General features: G+C 48.7%; 2 protein-coding genes across 3 annotated transcripts; both read left to right on the plus strand.

The window, feature by feature from the left end:
• The first annotated feature begins 51 nt into the window (after positions 1-51).
• On the plus strand, positions 52-15,068 carry LOC114592100 (uncharacterized). 2 transcript variants are annotated; one of them, XM_028719986.2, is made up of 5 exons: positions 52-213; positions 2,508-3,880; positions 6,145-6,258; positions 7,695-8,308; positions 14,382-15,068. In XM_028719986.2, the coding sequence occupies exons 2-5, from the start codon at positions 3,334-3,336 to the stop codon at positions 14,565-14,567; spliced, it is 1,461 nt and encodes a 486-aa protein (XP_028575819.2). In that variant the 5' UTR covers positions 52-213; positions 2,508-3,333; the 3' UTR covers positions 14,568-15,068. The 2 variants fall into 2 exon arrangements, with proteins under 2 accessions (XP_028575819.2, XP_028575820.2); XM_028719987.2 differs by lacking the exon at positions 14,382-15,068 and adding an exon at positions 11,185-12,159 and having other exon boundaries at positions 54-213.
• Positions 15,069-18,111: 3,043 nt separating this feature from the next.
• Positions 18,112-20,912, plus strand: LOC114590932 (uncharacterized). The gene is made up of 2 exons (XM_077920542.1): positions 18,112-18,369; positions 19,744-20,912. The coding sequence occupies exon 2, from the start codon at positions 19,758-19,760 to the stop codon at positions 20,673-20,675; it is 918 nt and encodes a 305-aa protein (XP_077776668.1). The 5' UTR covers positions 18,112-18,369; positions 19,744-19,757; the 3' UTR covers positions 20,676-20,912.
• Positions 20,913-22,730: the final 1,818 nt, after the last annotated feature.

A 22,730-nucleotide genomic window follows, 5' to 3' on the forward strand; every position in this document is an offset into this window, starting at 1 on the left:
CCGCCCCGGCTCGGCCCTCCCCTCGCTTCCCCCACGTGGTCGAGCGCTGGCGATAGACCTTGAGCCTCGCTTCCTGTGTGGCTGTGTGCGCGCGCGGGCCGCGGAGAGCCCGACCCGAGTGGCGACTGCGGCTCCCCCACCCACGCATCCGGCTTGGATCGATCCCGGGGGTGGCGGAAGGTTCTAAGCCCACCCCTCCGAGCGCCTGATCGGGTGAGCAGGGGAAAGGGGGGTGGGGTGGGTTCCTGGTGGCAAACTTGATCCGGAGCGCAAAGTCCCCTTTTACGCACAACCACCACCGTCGGCTAGGGGTCCTGGGTGGGGCCCGAGAGGCCTGTACGGGCGGTTATTGCTGCTGCCCTGGGAGGAGAAGGTGGTGCTGGTGCCTAGTGGTCTCTCCTCCCCTCCAGATGAGGTGCCTGTCAGTGGGAACGGACCCCCCCCCCCCAACCACGGGGGAAATGTGAGCCAGCACCAGCACTGTCTTTTGGAGTGGTGAATAGTGCCCTGTCTTGCCTGCCCCACATCAAGAAAACCATAGAAATACTTAACTAACTGACCAATCACGTCGGTTCTGCTGCCCCAAACAAAAGGCCTGCCCCTCCCCCCCCCGCAACAAAAACCCTGGCTACGCCCGTGTGTCCTGGGGTTCTTGAGGCCATGGGGTGTCTGCTAAATTGCAGTGAGGATGAGTGACAAGCAATGTCTGTGGAACTTCTCTTTATTGTACTTATTTTACCCTCCTGTTGTCCCCGGAGAGACTCTGCACTTGGACTGTGAGTGAGGATCCTGTGACCTTCCAGATCCTGCTCCCATCGTCTCTGACCACTGGCTGGCCTTGCTGCCTGGGGTTGAGAGGACATGGGAGTCCAGCGATATCTGGGCAGCCACAGGTTGCCCACCGCTGATGGGGCCACGTGCTGGTCTGTGGAGGATCTTCTGACTTCTCTGGAGGACCTCATGAAGGAAGCTATAGGACAGGCATCCCCAAACTCGGCCCTCCAGCTGTTTTGGGATTACAGTTCCCAACATCCCTGACCACTGGCCCTGTTAGTGAGGGATAATGGGAGTTGTAGTCTCTAAACAGCTGGAGGGCCGAGTTTGGGGGTGTCTTCTATAGGATGATCTGCTCCTGACAGCAAGCCTGCAGTCCCCAAACTGTGGGTTGGTTCAAATCAGATGTGTGAGAGCTGTTCACTGAGGGTTTCAGGCAGTGGCTGTTCTGAGCCCTACCTGGACTGAATCTGTGAACTTTTGCACGTGAATCTAAGGTGAACTGGGATATGGCCCTTCCCCAGTTCAGTGTGAGGGGCTGCGCAAAATCCACAGCAACAAGGACATGTCTGTGTATTGATAGCTTTTGTATTGTACGCTATGGGATGCGGGTGACGCTGTGGGTTAAACCACACACAGAGCCTAGGGCTAGCCGATCAGAAGGTCGGTGGTTCGAATCCCTGTGACGGGGTGAGCTCCCGTTGCTCAGTCTCAGCTCCTGCCAACCTAGCAGTTCGAAAGCACGTCAAAGTGCAAGTAGATAAATAGGTACCGCTCCGGCGGGAAGGTAAACGGTGTTTCCGTGCGCTGCTCTGGTTTGCCAGAATCAGCTTAGTCATGCTGGCCACATGACTCGGAAGCTATGCGCCAGCTCCCTTGGCCAATAAAGCGAGATGAGTGCCGCAACCCCAGAGTCGGCTACGACTGGACCTAATGGTCAGGGGTCCTTTTACCTTTACAGTGGTACCTCGCAAGACGAATGCCTCGCAAGACAAAAAACTCGCTAGACGAAAGGGTTTTTTGTTTTTTGAGCTGCTTCGCAAGACAATTTTCCCCATGGGCTTGCTTCGCAAGACGGAAACGTCTTGCAAGTTTGTTTCCTTTTTCTTAACACCGTTAATACAGTTGCGACTTGACTTCAAGGAGCAACTCATAGAACGTAGTGTGGTAGCCTTTTTTGAGGTTTTTAAAGACTTTGGTGATTTTTGAAGCTTTTCCAAAACTTTCCCGACACCGTGCTTCGCAAGACGAAAAAAATCGCAAGACGACAAAACTCGCGGAACGAATTAATTTCGTCTTGCGAGGCACCACTGTACTTTATATTGTACGCTGCTTAGAGATTCTTTTAAAACACTAAGCTGATTGTAACAACAACAATTGCAACCAGCTTAATATTATTATTACAATCAGTTGTTTCTTATTATTATTATTATTGTTATTGTTATTGTTATTGTTATTGTTATTGTTATTGTTATATTTCTACCCCGCCCATTTGAGTTGAAACAGTCCAATTCCCCCCCCCCCCCCGCACTCCTGTTGCAAAGGGGGATGTTAACAGTGCAGATTAAGAGAAATCTCAGGGAAACTGATAGGCCAGAATACCAGCCAGAAGTAATTTGGAAAGAGTGTCTTCCAGAACAAACCAACAAACAAAAATGTATAAAATTGGGAGATATAAAACCTCAGATACAAGAATGACCATATCTCTCTTTGTTTTGTTTTACATTTCCTAGCCATGGAAACTCATGAAAACACTTTTGTGAGTATTGAAAAAAGTGTGTGGCTTTCTTCTTGGACCAGAGCAATGACAGAATGTCCTCCTGTGGCACGTTAAAGGAAAGCAAACTCATTGCGGTAGCGGTTTTTGTGGGCCGGATGCCACTTCGGTGCATGCTTGACCCTTGGGGTCCCTTACAGCTCTACAGATCTATGAACCAAGTCATCCTTTGTGTCAGCAAATGCATCTACTGCGGCCTGTAAACTTGACCCGTCCATCAAAATTTCATCCCACCGATGAAGAGACCTGTTATCTCAAAATGGACCGCCTACCTTCCACCTCACCTCAGGTGGCTTTCCACTCGAGTTTGGAGGTTTCGTCGTTTCATATTGTGAGGTTTTCCTCGGAATTCCTGTGGTAATTTTTGACTGTTTTGCAGCCAGAGCAGCGCCGGATTTATGTATAAGCTAAACAAGCTATAGCTTAGGGCCCTACTCTCTTGGCCCTCCCCGCTCAAAAAAAATTCACTATTAATATACTTCTTCTTAATTGTATTTCAGTTCAACAATTACTTTGATCAAATACATATTTTGTTATGTGCAAATGGCTTTAGATACCTATTAAGTCCATAAATTACCACATAGCATATATTCAACACTAAAAACAGCAACAGTTTGTTGTTGACAAAGGACAGCTGGATATATAAAGGGCCCCATTCCCTTCAGTAGCTTAGGGCCTCATCAAACCTAAATCCGGTGTTATCCCCACTTTTTTAGGAAAAGCTGGAGACGGTTTCTAGGAGATAAAAATAGGACTCTTCCTTCTGGGGCAGAAGGTTTTTCATGGAAGCACCGCCACAGCCAAGAACATCGGGTATAAGGAAGGAGTACCCGTGCCCGGAGTGCGGGAGGAATTTTAAACGAAACTCTCACCTTGTCCGACATAAACGGCTCCACACGGGCGAAAAGCCTTACAAATGCCCGGAGTGTGGGAAGAGCTTCCGGCAAAGCACGGATGTTAATACACACAGGAGAATCCACACAGGAGAAACGCCCTTTCACTGCAACCAGTGTGGGAAAAGCTTCCGCTACCGGACGGGTCTCGTGAAACACGTGAGGGGCCACGAGGAGGAGAAAGCGAAGGCCTGCCGGAGTTGCCTGGAATGCGGGAAAATCATCAGCGGCACTTTAGTCTCCGTTGCCAGCCAGACGTCCCACGCGGTGGGAAGATCCCATAAATGCCCCGACTGTGAGAAAAACACCCAAGAGAGCTCCCATCTTGTCGTGCACATACCGGGCCGTGCAACGGAAGAAAACTATATGTGTCCCGACTGCGGAGAAGGGTTTTGCCACAGCTTTCAGCTTATTGGACACAGGAACCTCCACGCCAGTGAGGAAATTCTGTATTCATCTGTGTTTGTTTCTGGGTCGTACCACTTTGCTCCAAGGGAGCGCTAAGTGCGCACGCTGTGGGATATGCTTAGCGCATTGCCACCTCTGATCCTTATGGGCATAGGGTGCATAAACTGGGAGTCCCAGTACAGTGGTACCTCGGTTTAAGAACAATCCTGTTTGCAAACAATTCGGTTTACGAACTTCGCAAAACCGGAAGTAGTGTCCCGGTTTGTGAACTTTACCTTGGTCTAAGAACGGAAGCCGAACGGTGGAAGGGCACCGCAGTGGGAGGCCACATTAGGGAAAGTGCGCCTCAGTTTAATAATGGTTTCAGTTTAAGAACAGACTTCCGGAATGGATTAAGTTTGTAAACCGAGGTACCACTGTATATGTGTTGCCTCTTCACCCTTCATGTGCCTTTCTCACTTCCAGCACCTTGCCTCTGTCACCCCCACTGCTTATGGGGCCAGGACGTGCAAGCTCTATTGCATTCCATTGCCTCTTCATTGTTTCTTTTTGCCTTGTGGTTCCCTTGTGTTACAGTCTGAATTTTGTGGGATGCCAGTGTCAATCCGTTCAACTTCCAGAATTTTCGGAAACCAAGGCGTGGCTTCCGATTGGCTGCAGGAAGCCGCTGCAGCCAATCGGAAGCTGCGTCGGACGTTCGGGTTCCAAAGAACGTTCGCAAACCGGAACACTCACTTCTGGGTTTGTGGCGTTTGGGAGCCAAAACATTCGACTCGCAAGGCGTTCGGGATCCGAGGTATGACTGTACAGTAAAATACCGTATGTAAAAAATAAATGAAGCAAAAAAAAGAAAAGAAAAGCCGATTGAAAATCAAATCTAACAATGGCTGTGACGGGAAGAAAAATCACTAAGTGGTTTACCAAGACCACCATCCATTTTTGAGCGGTCTGTGGGTGGAAAAGTTTGGGAACTGCTGGAATAAAAGATGTAAATGTTGTTGACCATAATAGTTTTATTACATAATGTATAATGAAATAATGAAGATCTGTATCTCGGCGGTAGAGCATGCAGAAGGCCTCAGGCTCAATCCCTGGCCTCTGCAGACTGGGGAGCAGCTGCTAGTCAGTGCAGGCAGTACTAACCTAGATGGGCCAGTGGTCTGACTCAATGCAAGGCAGCTTCCTAAATTCCTGCTAGAATAATAAATTAATAATAATAAATTTTTATTTATACCCCGCCCTTCCCGGTTCAGAAAACCAGGCTCAGGGCGGCTAACAACAAATTTAAAACACTTAATTGATGCAATGAAAAACAGCATAAAATACAGTATGAAACGTGAATAATAAATTCAGAATTCAAAAATCAATTTAGGGGGGAAATCCATCCAATAAACATTAGGTGATCACCAGGGCTAGCTGGCTAAATTAGTCCTATTTGGGCTAGCGAGGAGACCAGGGGAGAATTAGCTGTGGGATCCCAGAGTGGGTAATCTTCATAAAAAGAGGAGGGGGAGGGAAGGAAGGGGAATAAAAGATCAGGCTAAGTTCAAGTTGAAAGGCAGGCGGAATAGTTCTGTCTTACAGGCCCTGCGGAAGGAAGTTAAATCCTGCAGGGCCCTGGTCTCATGGGACAGAGCATTCCACCAGGTCGGAGCCATCACTGAGAAGGCCCTGGCCCTGGTGGAGGATAATCTGACTTCCTTAGGGCCTGGGACCTCTGAACTATGGTTATTCATGGACCTTAAGGTCCTCTGCGGGGCATACCAGGAGAGGCGGTCCCGTAAATACGAGGGCCCTAAGCCACAAATGCAATATAACACAATATTAGTAACTTCGTATTATTTTTAAACACCCTTTTGGGTCACCGGCCATTTAGCAATGTGTATTTTCTTAATAAAAAGGTTTCTGTACTCCTGAACCAGATATTGAATGGGGAGCCATACTTAAATGAATCAGCACTTGGCGCAAAATAAATATTTGGTAGTGGTTGTTGTTTAGGATTGCATTTGGTTTTGGTTTTTCAAAAAGGCCACTCAGGTACACTGAGTAAGTTTACCTTTCCCTTTTCCAGCAGCAGTAGCTGTGTCATGTCCACTGATGTGAGCATAACACAGGAGGGTGTACTTACTTTGCCGCTTAATTTTGTGGCTTTCAGAGGAGGAGCAATGGTTGTGTGGTGCTAGGAGTCATCCATCTGGGAGCAGCATCAAGGGAAATCTAGCCTAGCAGAAATCTGGCCCCTCTATAAGAACTGCTCGTTTCATCTTGTTATCTTTCCCTGCTTTGTGCCAGGATTTCAGATTCCTAATCCCGGTACTCTTTGCGGCCTGGAGCCGGGCGTGGCGCCTTTGCCCTCGGACCATCAGGATGAGGAGCAGAGGGAGAGTCCAGGAAGCATCTGTAGAGGTGAGGGAATCGAGAGAGCCAGCAGGAGACCCTGCTAGCTGAAGAACTGGGGGCTTCTGAAGGAGATTCTCTGCTCTACATAACTCCCTGTCTTTCCCCCTTGACTCTTAGGCCCTGTCTGCACTACACATTTAGAGCAGTTTTGTTGGCATCCGTCTTGTAAAACTTTATTCGCATTAGCCAATGGCCATAGCAACAATAAAACATTACAGTATATGCAGAAAGGGAAATTGGATATAAGAGCACAATTTAAAGTCCCTTCTTCTCTTTCCATGGTTCATTTTGCATATAATAAATCCCTGCATCTTTTACATAAACTAAACCATTCCGTACCTATTCCATTATTACATCCATCAAAATGAATTTATCTTAATGCTGCCAACATTTCCAAGTGTACACAACTTCCCCACATATATTCGATAAACATTTCCCAATCTTCTCTAAACGTATGTTGTTCTTGTTCTCTTATTCTGTATGTTAAGTCTGCAAGCTGCACATATTCTGCCAGCTTAAGTTGCCATTTTTCTATAGGTCCCATATATTGGTATATCACAATGTTTAGCTGGCGATATAACATGGTATTGAAAGACAGACATCGCTCAGCTCTAGCACACAATACGATTTGCCATAAAACAATGAAACCAAAATCACGATATGGACTTCAATCCGTTCTTGGACAATATATCTCTCAGCCCTAGTGCTGAGAGTTGTCAGGAGACTCCCTATTCCCCTCGCGGGTATTACAATTCCCAGAGTTCCCTGGGAAGAAGGACGGACAAGACTGTTAAGCCACTCTAGGAGTTGCAGCTCTGCGAGGGAAATACAGAGCAGCAGGCATGTTTTTAAATGTAATTGCTTTTTAGCACGCTTTAAACTGCTTTTAGGGACACGGGTGGCGCTGTGGGTTAAACCACAGAGCCTAGGACTTGCTGATCAGAAGGTCAGTGGTTCGAATCCCCGTGACGGGGTGAGCTCTGTTGCTCGGTCCCTGCTCCTGCCAACCTAGCAGCTCGAAAGCACGTCAAAGTGCAAGTAGATAAATAGGTACCGCCCTGGCGGGAAGGTAAATGGTGTTTCCATGCGCTGCTCTGGTTTGCCAGAAGCAGCTTAGTCATGCTGGCCACATGACCCGGAAGCTGTACGCCGGCTCCCTCGGCCAATAAAGCGAGATGAGCGCCGCAACCCCAGAGTCGGTCACGAGTGGACCTAATGGTCAGGGGTCCCTTTACCTTTACCTAAACTGCTTTTAAGGTGTTGCAACGGTAATTGCTTTTGGAATGTGTTAATCTGTTTTAGAATGTCCTTGCTTTTGTTTTTAAATTTGCGTATCTGTTTGCCATTCTGGGTTCCTTGGGGAGGAAGGGCCTGGGTATAAAGTCAAGGGGAGAATAATCGTGGCTGTCATTTCTTTTGTGACCCTGTGATTTCTGTTCCAGCCTGTGATGATGCTGTGCCCACGGAGCGTGAGGAAAAGGACCTCTCATCCCACGAGAGACTTTCTCGGACGTTACTGGGAAGGCTGCAGATACTGGATCCCCGAAGGAAAGAGGCCTCTAAGGCCAGGCCCGGCTTCTCCAGGGGGCAGTGGAAACGGCCGGCGGCGAGGGGAAGGGAATCGGCGGAGGACGGGAGTGCCGCCTCTCCGGTGTGTGAGCGGTTCCTCCGCTCAGAGAGGCGGCACCTCTGCTTCATGTGCGGGAAGAGATTCCGGTACGAGTCCCACCTGGTCACTCACGAGCGGATCCACACGGGAGAGAAGCCCTTTGAATGCAGCACCTGCCACAAGAGCTTCCGGGACCGCTCAGACCTGAGCAAGCACCAGAAAACTCACTCGGCGGACAAACCCTACAAGTGTCTTGACTGCGGCAAAAGCTTTCACCACCAGTTGACCTTTATTAGGCACCAGAGGCTTCATCCCAGGGAGAGCTCCTCCCGCGATCCGAGCCGGGTGTATTTTGCCATCCTCCCCTCGTACCACGTGGGCGCAGAGATGAGCATTGGGGATGGGACGGAGCCCCCTGAGAGCCTTGGCTTTCCTTTTAAACAAAAAGTAAGTTTCTAGCCCTTAAGGTAGCGAAGGTGGGATTGAAAGCAATGGGGCAAAGGGGGCGGGACCAGAGATATAGGGCCTGAGTAGGTTTCCTGCAAGGGTTCTTAAGAATTCCACATCACTTGCCTCCTTGGTCCAGTATTTTCTTTTAAATGCAAGCAGGGTGTACACACACACACACACACACACACACACACACACACACTGAGAGCCAGTGTGGTGTAGTGGTTAAGAGCGGTAGACTCGTAATCTGGTGAACCGGGTTCGCGTCCCCACTCCTCTCCACATGCAGCTGCTGGGTGACCTTGGGACAGTCACACTTCTCTGAAGTCTCTCAGCCTCACTCACCTTACAGAGTGTTTGTTGTGGGGGAGGAAGGGAAAGGAGAATGTGAGCCCCTTGGAGACTCCTTTGGGTAGTGATAAAGCGGGATATCAAATCCAAATCCAAACACACAGTGAGAGAGAGAACCTTGTCTATCAATGCTTCAGCTGTAGGAAAAGATTTCAACCCATTTGCATCAGAGTGCTTCTTGGATACTCAAAGCTGTTGAGGATGTTGAGGTTTTAGAGTACCTTTCCAATGCCCTCTTTCCTTCGCCATTAGCTGATGAGCCCCAAGGAGACAAGGCCAGATATGGGGTGGGGGAAACCCTAAGGGCCTAGCAAGGGTGGCTGGGGCAACCCAGTCGGATGGGTGGCATATAAAAAATAAAATGATGATGATGAATTTCAGTAGGGACAAATGTAAGGTTCTTCACTTAGGCAGGAAGAACCAGCTGCACAAATATAATATGAGGGACACCTGGCTTACTAGCAGTACATGTGAGACAGATTTCGGAGTCTTGGTGGACCACAAGCTTAACACGAGTCAACAGTGTCATGCAGCAGCAAGAAAAGCTAATGCTCTTCTGGAACGCCCTCCCACCAGATGTCAAAGAGATAAACAGCTACCTGACATTTAGAAGACATCTGAAGGCAGCCCTGTTCAGGGAAGTTTTTTATGTGTGACATTTTAATGTATTTTTAATCTTTGTTGGAAGCCGCCCAGAGTGGCTGGGGAAACCCAGCCAGATGGGCGGGGTACAAATAATAAGTTATTATTATTATTATATAGACTGATCTGTATACTGTCCAGATCAAGGGAAGTCATAGTACCACTCTATTCTGCCTTAGTCAGACCACACTTGGAATACTGTGTCCAATTCTGGGCACCACAATTTAAGAAGGATGTTGACAAGCTGAAACGTGAACAGAGGTGGGTGACCAAGATGATCAAAGGTCTGGAAACTAAGCCTTATGAGGAGCTCTGAATGTTTAGCCTGGAAAGGAGGAGACTGAGAGGAGATACGATAGCCATCTTCAACTACCGTAAGGGCTGTCACATGGAGGAGGGAGCATGCTTGTTTTCTCCCACTCTGGAGGGTAGGACTCGAACCAGTGGCTTCAAGTTGCAAGAAAGGAGATTCTGACTAAACATTCGACTTCCAAAGCATTCAGAAACCAAGGTGCGGCTTCCGATTGGCTGCAGGAAGCTTCTGCAGCCAATCAGAAGCCGCGTTGGATGTTCGGCTTCCAAAGAACGTTCACAAACCAAAACACTCACTTCTGGGTTTGTGGCGTTCGGGAACCAAAATGTCCAAGTACCAAGGTGTTTGGGATCCAAGGTACGGCTTTATTTGATATGCCAATGCTATCTCACGCTTCTTTCAGTATCACTAAAAGGTATTTGTATTGAAGCTATGGCAGTATGTATGTTAGTTTCAGTTTAATTGCTTGAGGAGGATCCCAGTTTCCGGGATGCCCAGTCCCTCTGGGACTGAGTCTCCCTGCATAAGCCTTGTGTTCATCATCTGAGACCCCTTCTACGAGTGCCGCCTATGAGGGAGGGGCAGATTGTGGCATCACGAGAACAGGCCTTTTCAGTGGTGGCTCCCCACCTGTGGAATGCTCTTGCCAGAGAGATGCGTCTGCCACTGTTTCAGGATGAGCACTTTTAGTAATGTTATTTTATGTTTCTGATGTTCTTTTAAATGTTGTCGTCTGAATCCTTTTATAATTGAAGTGAGGGGAAAATAAATGCAATACATAACTAATGGGTTCAGCTTGGTAGATGAAATGATCTCATCTGTTCTTCTCCTGCACATTCTTGGGGTTCTTTAACACTCCCCCCAGAGACAATTTGGGGGTGCCTGAGGGGAGGCAGAGAAAGCCCTGTTGTGCTGGCAAAAACCCTTCTGTCGGCTTTCATTTGTTGTTTAGTCATTTAGTCGTGTCTGACTCTTCGTGACTCCATGGACCAGAGCACGCCAGGCACTCCTGTCTTCCACTGCCTCCCGCAGTTTGGTCAAACTCATGCTGGTAGCTTCGAGAACACTGTCCAACCATCTCGTCCTCTGTCGTCCCCTTCTCCTTGTGCCCTCCATCTTTCCCAACATCAGGGTCTTTTCCAGGGAGTCTTCTCTTCTCATGAGGTGGCCAAAGTATTGGAGCCTCAGCTTCACGATCTGTCCTTCCAGTGAGCACTCAGGGCTGATTTCCTTAAGAATGGATGCGTTTGATCTTTCACTAGCAGGACTCATTAGTTGAATCCCACTCTAAAATAATAAAAATATTTGAAGCACATTCCTAACCTTTGTGGGTTAAGGAAAGAGGGGGGGATTTATTATTATATTATATTACGGGGTGATAATATTCTGGAATGATAGAGTTCAGTCATATGCCTCATGGAAAATGATACCTATTGTATTTTGAATTTGAACCTGAATTCTATCGTTTTATAAAACGCAAGTGTTTTTTTACTCGGCTACTATGCTGTCCTTTCTCAGCCCCCAAAGGCTCGAGTCATTTGTGGTTGTTCTCGTTTTGGCCTTGCAGGTGACAATGTGGCAAGTGTAAGGAAGGCAGAGAGCTTTCTCTGGAGTGAATGTCCTGTGCTTTCACATAAAAAGAAGAAGAAGAGGAGTTTGGATTTGATATCCTGCCTTTCACTCCCCCTTCAGGAGTCTCAAAGCGGCTAACAATCTCCTTTCCCTTCCTCCCCCACAACAAACACTCTGTGAGATGAGTGGGGCTGAGAGACTTCAAAGAAGTGTGACTGGCCCAAGGTCACCCAGCAGCTGCATGTGGAGGAGCGGAGACGCAAACCCGGTTCCCCAGATTACGAGACTATCACTCTTAACCACTATACCATACTGGCTCTCAACTTGGATGCTGTTGAAGAGATTTAAGAAATCACGTTCCAAGACCTGCAAAATGGAGTGGGGGCGAGAGACCACGTAAGCCATGGAGCTTTTCCACAGAGCAAGACATCTTGCAGGAAGAGGAGGAGTCGGTCGCCTGCCGGAGATTTGATCGAAACCACGTTCCGGTTTAGAAGCCACGCAGCCAAGAAACCACAAATTGCTGGAAAGGTTTAAAGCGATACTCGTGCACCGTTGTGCGTCAAAGATTGTACGCTCTGGAGGAGTCCAGCCAAAGCACAAATTCTAGGAACATTTTTTTAATGCAAGTTTAAAGGCTAAGAATCCCTAGAATGGCAAAATCAGACCATTTCATTGCCCTTCCGGAAAGTATGCGGTGGAAGAGAACTTGTTCTGTCAGACCTTCTTTGCTGTTCCTTCTGCAGGGTTTCCCCTCTTCCAATGTGCAAGCCTTGATTTATGTCAGAGAAGCCATGGCGGAGCAGGAACCCTTTTGATAAGAAAAGTTTCACATACAATAGGAGAAAGTTTACAAATGCCCAGAGTGAGGAAATACTGTGTTGCCAAATCCTACTATTATAAAGTTACACTGTCAAGTTGCTTTGAGACTTTGGGGGCAAGAATGGTAATAAATAATATTAATAGTCAATGGCGCTGTGGTCTAAACCACTGATCCTCTTGGGCTTGCCAATCAGAAGGTTGGTGGTTCGAATCCCCACGACGGGGTGAGCTCCCGTTGCCCGGTCCCTGCGCCTGCCAACCTAGCAGTTCGAAAGCAAAAAAGTGCAAGTAGATAAATAGGTACCGCTCCGGCGGGAAGGTAAACGGCATTTCCGTGCGCTGCTCTGGTTTCGGTGCTCCGTTGCGCCAGAAGCGGCTTAGTCATGCTGGCCACATGACCCGGAAAAACTGTCTGCGGAAAAACGCCAGCTCCCTCGGCCTGTAAAGCGAGATGAGTCATATGTGACTGGACTTAACCCCAGAGTCGTCTGTGACTGGACTTAACCCCAGAGTCGTCTGTGACTGGACTTAACCCCAGAGTCGTCTGTGACTGGACTTAACTGTCAGGGGTCCTTTACCTTTTTTTTATAAGAGGGAAACCAGAAGTGTGGTTGTACAGTATGCTAGAAGGAATTTGCTTTTGAGGGCCCCTGGCTTCACACAGGATCCCTCTGGATGAAGGACTTACGTTCCTACTTTTTTTCCCTAGACTACCTGGCAATATGATAGACACTTGTTCATTCAGAGGTTTATAAGCAGAGGCTGGTTGGTTGCCTATCATGGATGATGCAGCCCAGGTGCTTGTGTGTGGGGAAACCTTTGGCCCTCTGGATGCTCCTGAACTACAACTCCCATCATCCCTGGCCATTGGCTGTGCTTCTTGGGGCAGATGGGAGTTGTAGTTCATCAGCATCTGGAAGGCCAGAGGTTTCCCACGCCTGCTATAGCAGGTGGATTTCCTTTATTGGCATGGCAGGGTCAAATACAGAGTCTTTTGAAGTCCGTTCCAATGCTATGATTGCAGCATTTGGACTTTTTAGTTTAGGGGAAATAGGAGTAAGAGACAAGACGACGGATGTCTATAAAAAGTATGCATAGGAAGGAGAAAGTGCGTCGATACAAGTTTTTCTCCCGTTCTCTCTCATAGCACTAGAACTAGCGCACATCCAGTGTAACTTGAGTGTTGGACGATTCAGTACTTATTCACACAGCAGCACCTAGTAAAATGATGGAATTTGCTTCTGCGGTGATGGCCGCCATCTTGGATGGCCTTAAAAGAGGATTGGACAAATTCAGGGACGACAAGGCAAACAATGGCTACTGACTCTGATGGCTATTCTCTGCCTCTGCTTCTGAAGAGCGATTGCTGGAAACTGGAGGAGGGGAGAGTGGCTGTTGCGCTCAGATCATGCTTGCCGGTTTCCCACAGCCATTTGTTTGGCCACTGTGAGAACAGGATGCTGGCCTAGATGGGCCACTGGCCTGATCCAGTCATCTCTTTTCACATTCTTATGATTCTGTGACATCATTTGTCAGGAACGAGCCAGCGCCAAGAGAAAGTTTGCAGCCAACTGCAGAAAGCAGCCAGGAACAGAAAGGCTTAGGTGAAAGTCAGGCGGGGAGACCCGGCAGCTGCAGACTTCGGCTCTTCCACACCTTGATGGGCAGGGTGATAAGGCAGTAGCTGAGAGGAGGCTAGAGAACAGCTAAAGCTCACAGTAAGCACAAATAGGAGCGAATAGATTCAGAGACAGCCTCTCAGAACAAGAAGAGGGTGGGGCTGATTCACTAAGTCCGAGGAGTCGGCAAATGGGAGGGCTGCTAGACAGGAAGCAAAACAAGAGATGGAAAGGTCGTAAGTTCAGTATCTTCTGTTGACGCCAGAAGGAGTCTTCAGAAGGGTCATCTTGAGTAATGATGCCGGAGGCTTTGTCGGAGCCGTCCGGAGCTGTTTGTTTTTGCAATAAATCCTCCTTTTTAATTACCTACGCTTATTGTGTTATCAAGCTGGGAACCTGGACTCCTGACATCATTGCTTATAAAAATAGCCAACCAGACTCAGGTCCACCAGCGATGCAGTGGCCAAGCTCACGCAACCAGCATCTTTTTCAGCCCTATGGCATGCAGCATAGATGTGTTCTTTGAGAGGAAGACCAGGCTGCTAAGTTGCAAGTGAGTGGGCTACTTATTTGTCCAAACCTGTGGCTGCGAGTTGCATCCAGCGTTAACCTGTTCACTAGTGCAAGGGCACGCTTAATGTTGTGCAAAAGAGGAATCCGACGCTACAGTTTTGCTAGCGGAAACTCTCTGCACAATCTGGTTTTGCTATCCGTTGCACAACAAAATCACCACTTCTTGTGTATTCTGTAGGCGCAAAACATTTTGCCGGTGGAACTGCTATACTGCCAAGAGACTTTTGACTTCGTGCTGCATAAGAAGACACAACCCTGTGTGTCCAGCACAGCCGCAACACATCAGAGGGCAGGGGGCAGGAGTGAAATGGAGAAAGCCCAGAGGACCATCTCTGGGGATGCAGTCAGTGTGTGCAGGGACTAAAAGAATTTATGCTTCCTTACCCCTCAAATAAAAAGTACCGATTCTGGGGCTGCAAAGAACCTTCTGGATTTTGCAGCCAAGGTAGCATTTTGTGCCTCAAGGCTGGCCAGAGAAAAAAGCAAGTAAAGGTCTCTTTGCTATGTTATACAACTCTGGGGGGAAGAAACAATGTGAATAAAAGTGTAGAGGGTCTCATAAATCCAAATTCTGCATAGGATACTGTTTTTGCAGAAGGTAAAAAGGCATGTGTCGGCTTGCTGGAAGATGGAGTTCTCTATCATTGAGCTTCCATCTGGTCATATCCTGTGTTGTTTTTTATTTTGTGACCAGACATTGAGGACAAACAAAAAAGGGAGAGTAAAATGATGAAATGTGACCGTTTGTTTGTTTGTTTGTTGTTTGTTTGTTTAGCTGCTTTTTTCTCTTGCTCTTCTTTTTTATCCCGGAGACTTACTGGACTCTTAAAACTTAGCAATTAAAATCATTTGATGATTGCAAAGATTCCCTGGTTCATAGTATTTGTGGTGCTTTTCCATCAACCAGCTACAGGATTCCAGTCTAATCAAATGAAAGCATAACTGACTCTTAACTGAACAGGGAACACGTTACGTCAAAGATAGCAATGGTTAACAATAAGGTCCGGTACTGGCTTATATGTAGTACATGAAAAAATGGCATTTCTATGAATTTAAGGAGAACTGGGTCAGGAATAAAAAGCAAATATTCAGAAGAAGTAGACAACCACCTGCTTCTCCAAACTCGCCAAGGTAACAACAACAGCATGCTATCTACTCTGACCCAACAGAACAACAGTCCAAGAATAAAATAGATTCTTAGGATTCAAATCACTTCTCCCTTCTCTCAAAGGAAGAGCCAGTGGTCTTTGGCAAGACAATAAACACCTCATCCTTCCCTGACATGGTGTTGACTAGGCCATAAAGCAACACTCAGATACCATAAGCTCTTTGGTTTAATATTACATTTCCTATTGAGCAAAAAATTACGTGATGTTCCAGAATTCTGGCCTGAATGGGACAGAAGGACAAATTCTCTCCTGTTTATTTGGAATGCAGGAGGTGGAAGCAGGCAGGGCAAAATCTTCCAAGGGTCTCTTTGGTGCCACTGTTGGAGCTGTCGCCCCATCCAGTTGCCCCATCGTGAGGAAAAATAGGGGACATGTCTCCATGTTTCCTTCAAAGTTCTGTGGCAGGAAGAATGTGCTCAGGAAAGTTTGGCCTGTATCTTTATAGCTCCCACAGCATTCAGCCTGGGCCCTGGCTCAGTCATGGCTTCCGGAAAGCAAGCTTTGGTTCACACAACTGGGTTTCCTCCTTCTGTACAGCACCCTAGAATTATTGGAGGTTCCCGCCCACACACTTCGGCTTGCGCTATCTGCTTGTTTGGCGGCACCTCGGTAAAACCACTTCTCATGTGTTTATAGCAGAATATTTCCCTGGAGGGATGCGGGTGGCGCTGTGGGTTAAACCACAGAGCCTAGGACTTGCTGATCAGAAGGTCAGTGGTTCGACTCCCTGTGATGGGGTGAGCTCCCGTTGCTTGGTCCCTGCTCCTGCCAACCTAGCAGTTCGAAAGCACATCAAAGTGCAAGTAGATAAATAGGTACTGCTCCGGCGGGAAGGTAAACCGCGTTTCCGTGTGCTGCTCTGGTTTGCCAGAAGTGACTTAGTCATGCTGGCCACATGACCCGGAAGCTGTACGTCGGCTCCCTCGGCCAGTAAAGCGAGATGAGCGCCGCAACCCCAGAGTCGGCCACGACTGGACCTAATGGTCAGGGGTCCCTTTACCTTTACCTATTTTCCTGGAGGCAGGTGACAAGAACAGCAGCTATAGTCAAATTCCTCAGTCAAGAGTTTCTTTATTGCTTGACTGGTTGCACAAACATTTCTATTGCAAATATATACAAACTAGCTACATTCTTTCTACACCTCTCCAGCGCAGTATAAACTCCGCATGTGTGTGCTTTCTTCTTGATGAAGTTGCAGCCAGCAACTTCCTTTTATTTGCACCTCCAGCTGACACCAATTAAGCCACAATTGCCACTCCCACACACTAAAGAAAATTCTGGAACTCCATTTAAAGCTCAAAGGAACTTTGATCTGTTTCTTAAAGGATGTTTTCCTAACAAGAACCTGGAAAATAATTGCAAAAATAAAAGAGAAGCCAAAGCAAGCTTGAAAACAGCTTGGTATTAGACCTGCTTGATGTTTTCTACATTTGTGGAGCCACCACCAGAAAACCCCTGGCCTGGGAGCCTGGCAGAGTGTGGTAGAGAATATACTCCCAAGAGTTGGGCAGAGGTAAGTGGAAACAATGGCAGCTGGGCCTTTAGGGCAAATGGGGTATCAGGGTTTTTAGGGGGCTAACCAGGCTGGGATAGCTGGGATAGCAGGCTTGTTGGTTTTTGAATGTCTGATGTAGAATTTTCAATTTCGTTCTGTATGGGACAATGACAGGGGACGCGGGTGGCGCTGTGGGTAAAAGCCTCAGCGCCTAGGGCTTGCCGATCGAAAGGTCGGCGGTTTGAATCCCCGCGGCGGGGTGCGCTCCCATTGTTCGGTCCCAGCGCCTGCCAACCTAGCAGTTCGAAAGCACCCCCGGGTGCAAGTAGATAAATAGGGACCGCTTACTAGCGGGAAGGTAAATGGTGTTTCTGTGTGCGGCTCTGGCTCGCCAGAGCAACGATGTCACGCTGGCCACGTGACCCGGAAGTGTCTCCGGACAGCGCTGGCCCCCGGCCTCTTAAGTGAGAAGGGTGCACAACCCTAGAGTCTGTCAAGACTGGCCCGTACCGGCAGGGGTACCTTTAACTTTACCTTTATGGGACAATGACAATGAAGATTATCACATTGTAACCTCAGTGTGCCCTCAGCCATCCTCCTGCTTTCTTACTTGCTACCAGCTTGTGACTTACTATATCACCCCAGGAGGTGGTAGCAGTGCCTTGACCATTTCCTCCTCCTCAGTTCCAGAGACTTTCCCATCCCACGAATCCAGTTTGTGGACCAGAAAAGCGAAGTCACCCTTTCATGTGCATCAAGACTCACATCATCATCATCATCATCATCATCATCGTCATCATTTCATTTTCCTGGAGCCCTGGGAACAGGCATAAGTGTAGCCAGCATAGGAGCTAACTCCTTGGGGCGTGGCGGCTTCAATCCCGCCCCACCAATAAATATTTGAGAATGGCATTGTCATCGAAATGGTGTGCATGCACCACATCGTGTGACTGATTATGTGGGGCGCGGCTTACCTGCAACCAACCCCCCCCCATATTTTATTCAAGTTGGTACCCCCTGGTAGCCTGGCTTTATGTTAGGGGGGGCCTTCAAAATCTCAGTTAGTTATTTTGTATTGATTTGCTTTATTTTGGGGGGCACCTGCCCTTCCTTGCCCCCCTTGGCTACATCCATGGGGACGGGGGCGGAGGGGTGGGGGCCGGTGAAGAGAAACCCCATTGCCGAAAGTTGCCGCGGCCACCAGAGGCCTCTCGCTTTAAGCTCGCCAAGCCGAGAGGAAGCTGCTCTTCTCTCCCTCCTCTGCTCAGGAACATCCTGGCTCCGAGTGGGCCACGCCGGCGCCGTCTGCAGCGCCGCTTTCTCCTCCGAGGGAGCCTGCAGGCGGGAGGCAGAGAGGCAGCCGCCGGGGCGCGCTGCGCTTCCTCCTCCCTCCTCCTCTCGGAGCCCGACCGGAGTGGGAACTGACGCGCCCCAGCCTTTGTCGAGCGGGATAGGCGGGAGGAGGGGGGGGTGCGAGGAGGCTCTTGCGGGAACAATCCCGGGTGAGTGAGACAGATGCTAGGAGGAAGCGCGGGGGGGGGGGGGGCAGCGCGATCCGGGATGAAAGTTGCGGGTGGCGCTGGGGATGCGCGCACGCTTGCAAAGGATGGAATTGGCACGCGTTGCGCGCGGAGGCGAGGGGCGCAGAAGAGCAAGGGAGATGGTTTTCTTTTGTGATTATTTCCACGCCAGACTAGAGGGGTGGGGTGTGAACTCTCTACTAATGAGAAGTAATAGCTCCGTCTGCAAGGGGGAGAAGGGGAGGTTGCACGACACGATTTGACGCCGATCCAGGTCCCATTTCAACCTCTGGCATTGCAGCAAGGGATGCGATCCAGGAGGAGAAAGGTTCTCCGTGGCTACTACTGGCCAAGAGGGCTATGTTGCGCATCCAGTGTTGGAGGCAGTACGCTCTGCTATCGAACATTGGGGAATCACACGTGGGGAGAGCAAGGGTGCAGTCTGGTCGTACTTAAGGGTTTTGCACAGGCATCTGGTTAGTAGATAGATGGCTGGGTAGTTTGCAGTAGATCCGGGTGGGTTTCTGACACCCCACTGTTCAGCAACAGTAGCAACAAAATAACTCCCCCCACCAAAATTAGGCTGCTGAAATGAAAAAAGCAAAGCAGGAGAGAACTTCTGTATGAAGAGTGTGTGGGCAAAATTCAGCTTTGGTACAGTGTTGTTGGTGTTTAGTCGTTTAGTCGTGTCCGACTCTTCGTGTCCCCATGGACCAGAGCACGCCAGGCACTCCGATCTTCCACTGCCTCCCGCAGTTTGGTCAAACTCATGCTGGTAGCTTCGAGAACACTGTCCAACCATGTGGTGAAGTCTCCTTCTTTGGAGGTCTTTAAGCATAGGCTTGACAACCATATGTCAGGAGTGCTCTGATGGTGTTTCCTGCTTGGCAGGGGGTTGGACTCGATGGCCCTTGTGGTCTATTCCAACTCTATGATTCTATTCTATGATCTCGTCCTCTGTCGTCCCCTTCTTGTGCCCTCCATCTTTCCCAACATCAGGGTCTTTTCCAAGGAGTCTTCTCTTCTCATGAGGTGGCCAAAATATTGGAGCCTCAGCTTCAGGATCTGTCCTTCCAGTGAGCACACAGGGCTGATTTCCTTAAGAATGGAGAGGTTTGATCTTCTTGCAGTCCATGGGACACTCAAGAGTCCCATGGACTGCAAGAAGACTGTGCCAAGAGTCTCCTCCAGCACCACTTGGGTACAGTACTGAGGTTTAATTCCTAGGCCCAGAATGTGCTCAGAGGTACGCCTGTTGTTTAATTCTAAGGATGTGTTAGAATTATATATTCTAGTAGCTCTGGTTGATAGATGCTGTTCTAGTTTAAAACAAGTCTGGATTCTCTTTTCTTTCAGCCACTGAATAGAAAATGGAGGAGACTTTTCAGAAGGAAAGTCCTGAACAGGTGAAACTGCATAAGGCAGCAGCAGAAATATCCCCGTGGAGTTGTTGCCAAGTAGATGATGATTCTGAAAATCAACAGGGGCCAGAAACGCAAGTGAACAAGTGCTCTGAATTGGAAAGACAGAAGTGTTTCCCTTCCCAAGGACACTCCAAGGAAGCAAGGAAGCTGCCTGTTCAACAAAGAAACTGGATGTCAAAGAAACAGCACCCTTGCCCTGACTGTGGGAAAGTCTTCAACAGGACCTCGGCCCTCAACGCGCATCAGAGAGTCCACACGGGTGAGAAGCCCTACAAATGTGCAGAGTGTGGGAAGAGCTTCAGTAAGAGTTCGCACCTCATTGCTCATCAGAGAATCCACACAGGCGAAAGGCCGTACACCTGTATGACTTGTGGGAAAAGCTTCAACCACTCCTCACATGTCATTACCCACCAGAGAACCCACACAGGGGAGAAACTCTATAAATGCCTCGAGTGTGGGAAAAACTTCCGGTACAGCTCCGATCTCATCAGGCACCAGATTGAGCACGCGGGAGAAAAACCTTACCAGTGCTCCGACTGTGGGAAGTGCTTCAACCGGAGCTCAAACCTCCTCATTCACCAGAGGATACACACGGGCGAGAAACCCTACAAGTGCCTCGAGTGCGGGAGGAGCTTCAGCTACAGCTCCGTCCTCATCAAGCACCAAAAAGTACACACCTCCGAGAAGCCTTATAAATGTCCTGACTGTGGGGAAGGTTTTCACGTGAACGCAAGTCTCCTCACACACCAGAGAGTTCACACAGGAGAGAAACACTACTCATGCTCGCAGTGTGGGAAAAGTTTCCGATGGATCTCGCACCTTACCAGGCATCAGAAGATCCACCCAGCAGCGAAACCTGTTTAAACGCTCGGAACACTGGGGAATCATCCGTGTGTGCTCAGATCTTAAGTTGGAGTATAATTTTGTTTAGTGTATTCTTCCATTATCATTCCTTTGATCTCTTGTCTAATTTTACAGTGTAAGACACTTGGGGGAAGGAATTTTTCCATATTATTCTTTTGTATTTGTTTGTTTGTGTGCGTGCACACACACACACATATGAAAATATCACTGTATCAGTAATAAAACACTTAAATCCAACAGCTGACTTTTGATGGCTCAAGGTAAGCCAGGGCGAACCATATTTGTATTTATTTATTTATTTATTTATTTATTGGGACGCGGGTGGCGCTGTGGGTAAAACCTCAGTGCCTAGGACTTGCCGATCATATGGTCGGCGGTTCGAATCCCCGCGGCGGGGTGCGCTCCCGTCATTCAGTCCCAGCGCCTGCCAACCTAGCAGTTCGAAAGCACCCCCGGGTGCAAGTAGATAAATAGGGACCGCTTACCAGCGGGAAGGTAAACGGCGTTCCGTGTGCGGCTCTGGCTCGCCAGATGCAGCTTGTCACGCTGGCCACGTGACCCGGAAGTGTCTGCGGACAGCGCTGGCTCCTGGCCTATAGAGTGAGGTGAGCGCACAACCCTAGAGTCTGGCAAGACTGGCCCGTAGGGGCAGGGGTACCTTTACCTTTACCTATTTATTTATTTGAAAAAATTGTTTGCATTTTATATTTCTTACCTTCCTGAGCTGAAGAGATTGACTCAAATAAATACCATAGGTGCTACCTCCTCCTCCTCCTCTGTGCTGTTGTCCTGGTGCCCTTCTGCTTAACAAATAGGAACTGCAAGCTAAGGAAAATAGGATGCAACTCTGGAATGTCTTTTGTAAGTCTCCCATTGTAAGACCTCTTCCCAAAACTTTGGAGAGTCACTCAGAGAGCTCTCAGGAAAAGCACTTCCACAGGCCTGCTTCCTGAAATCCTTCAGTGGCAAATGCCAGAGACATACATTGGTTCCCAATATGTTTCCGAGCATAATTCAAAGTGTTGGCGCTGACCTTTAAAGCCCTAAACGGCCTGGGCCCAGTATACCTGAAGGAGCATCTCCACCCCCATCATTCTACCCAGACACTGAGGTCCAGCGCCGAGGGCCTCCTGGTGGTTCACTCAATGCGAGAAGTGAAGCTATAGGGGATCAGGCAGAGGGCCGCCTTGGTAGTGGCGCCCGCCCTGTAGAACGCCCTCCCATCAGATGTCAAGGAAATGAGCAACTATGTAACCTTTAGAAGACATCTGAAGGCAGCCCTGTTTAGGGACGTTTTTAGTGTGTGTTTTATTACACTTTTATATATGTTGGAATCCTCCCAGAGTGGCAACCCAGTCAGATGGGTGGGGTAAAATAACAATAAACAACAATGACAATGACAAATTACTACTACTACTACCACCACCATTAAGGCAGAAAGTTGCTCCATGTAGGACACTCTTATCTTTGCAACTCCCTTGTCATATCCTGGCTTTTTAATCCTTTCTGTGTTGCTAAACACGTATGGCAGGGCTGGTGGCCTTTTTGCCCTCAAGGCCAAATACAGCAGTGCGTGGGTCCATGGGGAGCACAAGCCAGTGGGCATTGGTGGGTCCACTGACTGGGTGGTGTGGCTTGGTTCCACTCTTGCCCGTTGCGTCAGGCAACACACTATCTTGAGCCAACCCTGCACTCTGACATGAAGCATGTCATCTTGGAACACTGCAGAGGAAGAATGCAAATTCTAGCACACATATGTATGGGCAATAAGTCTTATGAGTTCTGCAAATCTAGATGGGAGTTAAGCGCAGTGGTCAGGTTGCAAGGAAGCAATGCCTCTTCTGCATACTTTCAGTCAGGGCCGGATTTAGGTTTGATGAGGCCCTAAGCTACTGAAGGTAATGGGGCCCTTTATATGTCCAGCTAGGGACGCGGGTGGCGCTGTGGGTAAAAGCCTCAGCGCCTAGGGCTTGCGATCGAAAGGTCGGCGGTTCGAATCCCCACGGCGGGGTGCGCTCCCACTGCCAGCGCCTGCCAACCTAGCAGTTCGAAAGC

Source organism: Podarcis muralis, chromosome 2 (assembly GCF_964188315.1).
Source record: "Podarcis muralis chromosome 2, rPodMur119.hap1.1, whole genome shotgun sequence".
Classification (NCBI taxonomy): Eukaryota; Metazoa; Chordata; class Lepidosauria; order Squamata; family Lacertidae; genus Podarcis; species Podarcis muralis.

What these genes read in the sequence shown, in the direction of transcription:
- LOC114590932 (XM_077920542.1), top strand. Translation starts at nt 19,758, where the DNA reads ATGGAGGAGACTTTTCAGAAGGAAAGTCCTGAACAGGTGAAACTGCAT.
- LOC114592100 (XM_028719986.2), top strand. Translation starts at nt 3,334, where the DNA reads ATGGAAGCACCGCCACAGCCAAGAACATCGGGTATAAGGAAGGAGTAC. An exon ending in ACACAGGAACCTCCACGCCA is followed by an intron (nt 3,881 to 6,144) that starts GTGAGGAAATTC and finishes GCTTTGTGCCAG; the next exon opens with GATTTCAGATTCCTAATCCC. An exon ending in GCTTTCCTTTTAAACAAAAA is followed by an intron (nt 8,309 to 14,381) that starts GTAAGTTTCTAG and finishes TGTATTCTGTAG; the next exon opens with GCGCAAAACATTTTGCCGGT.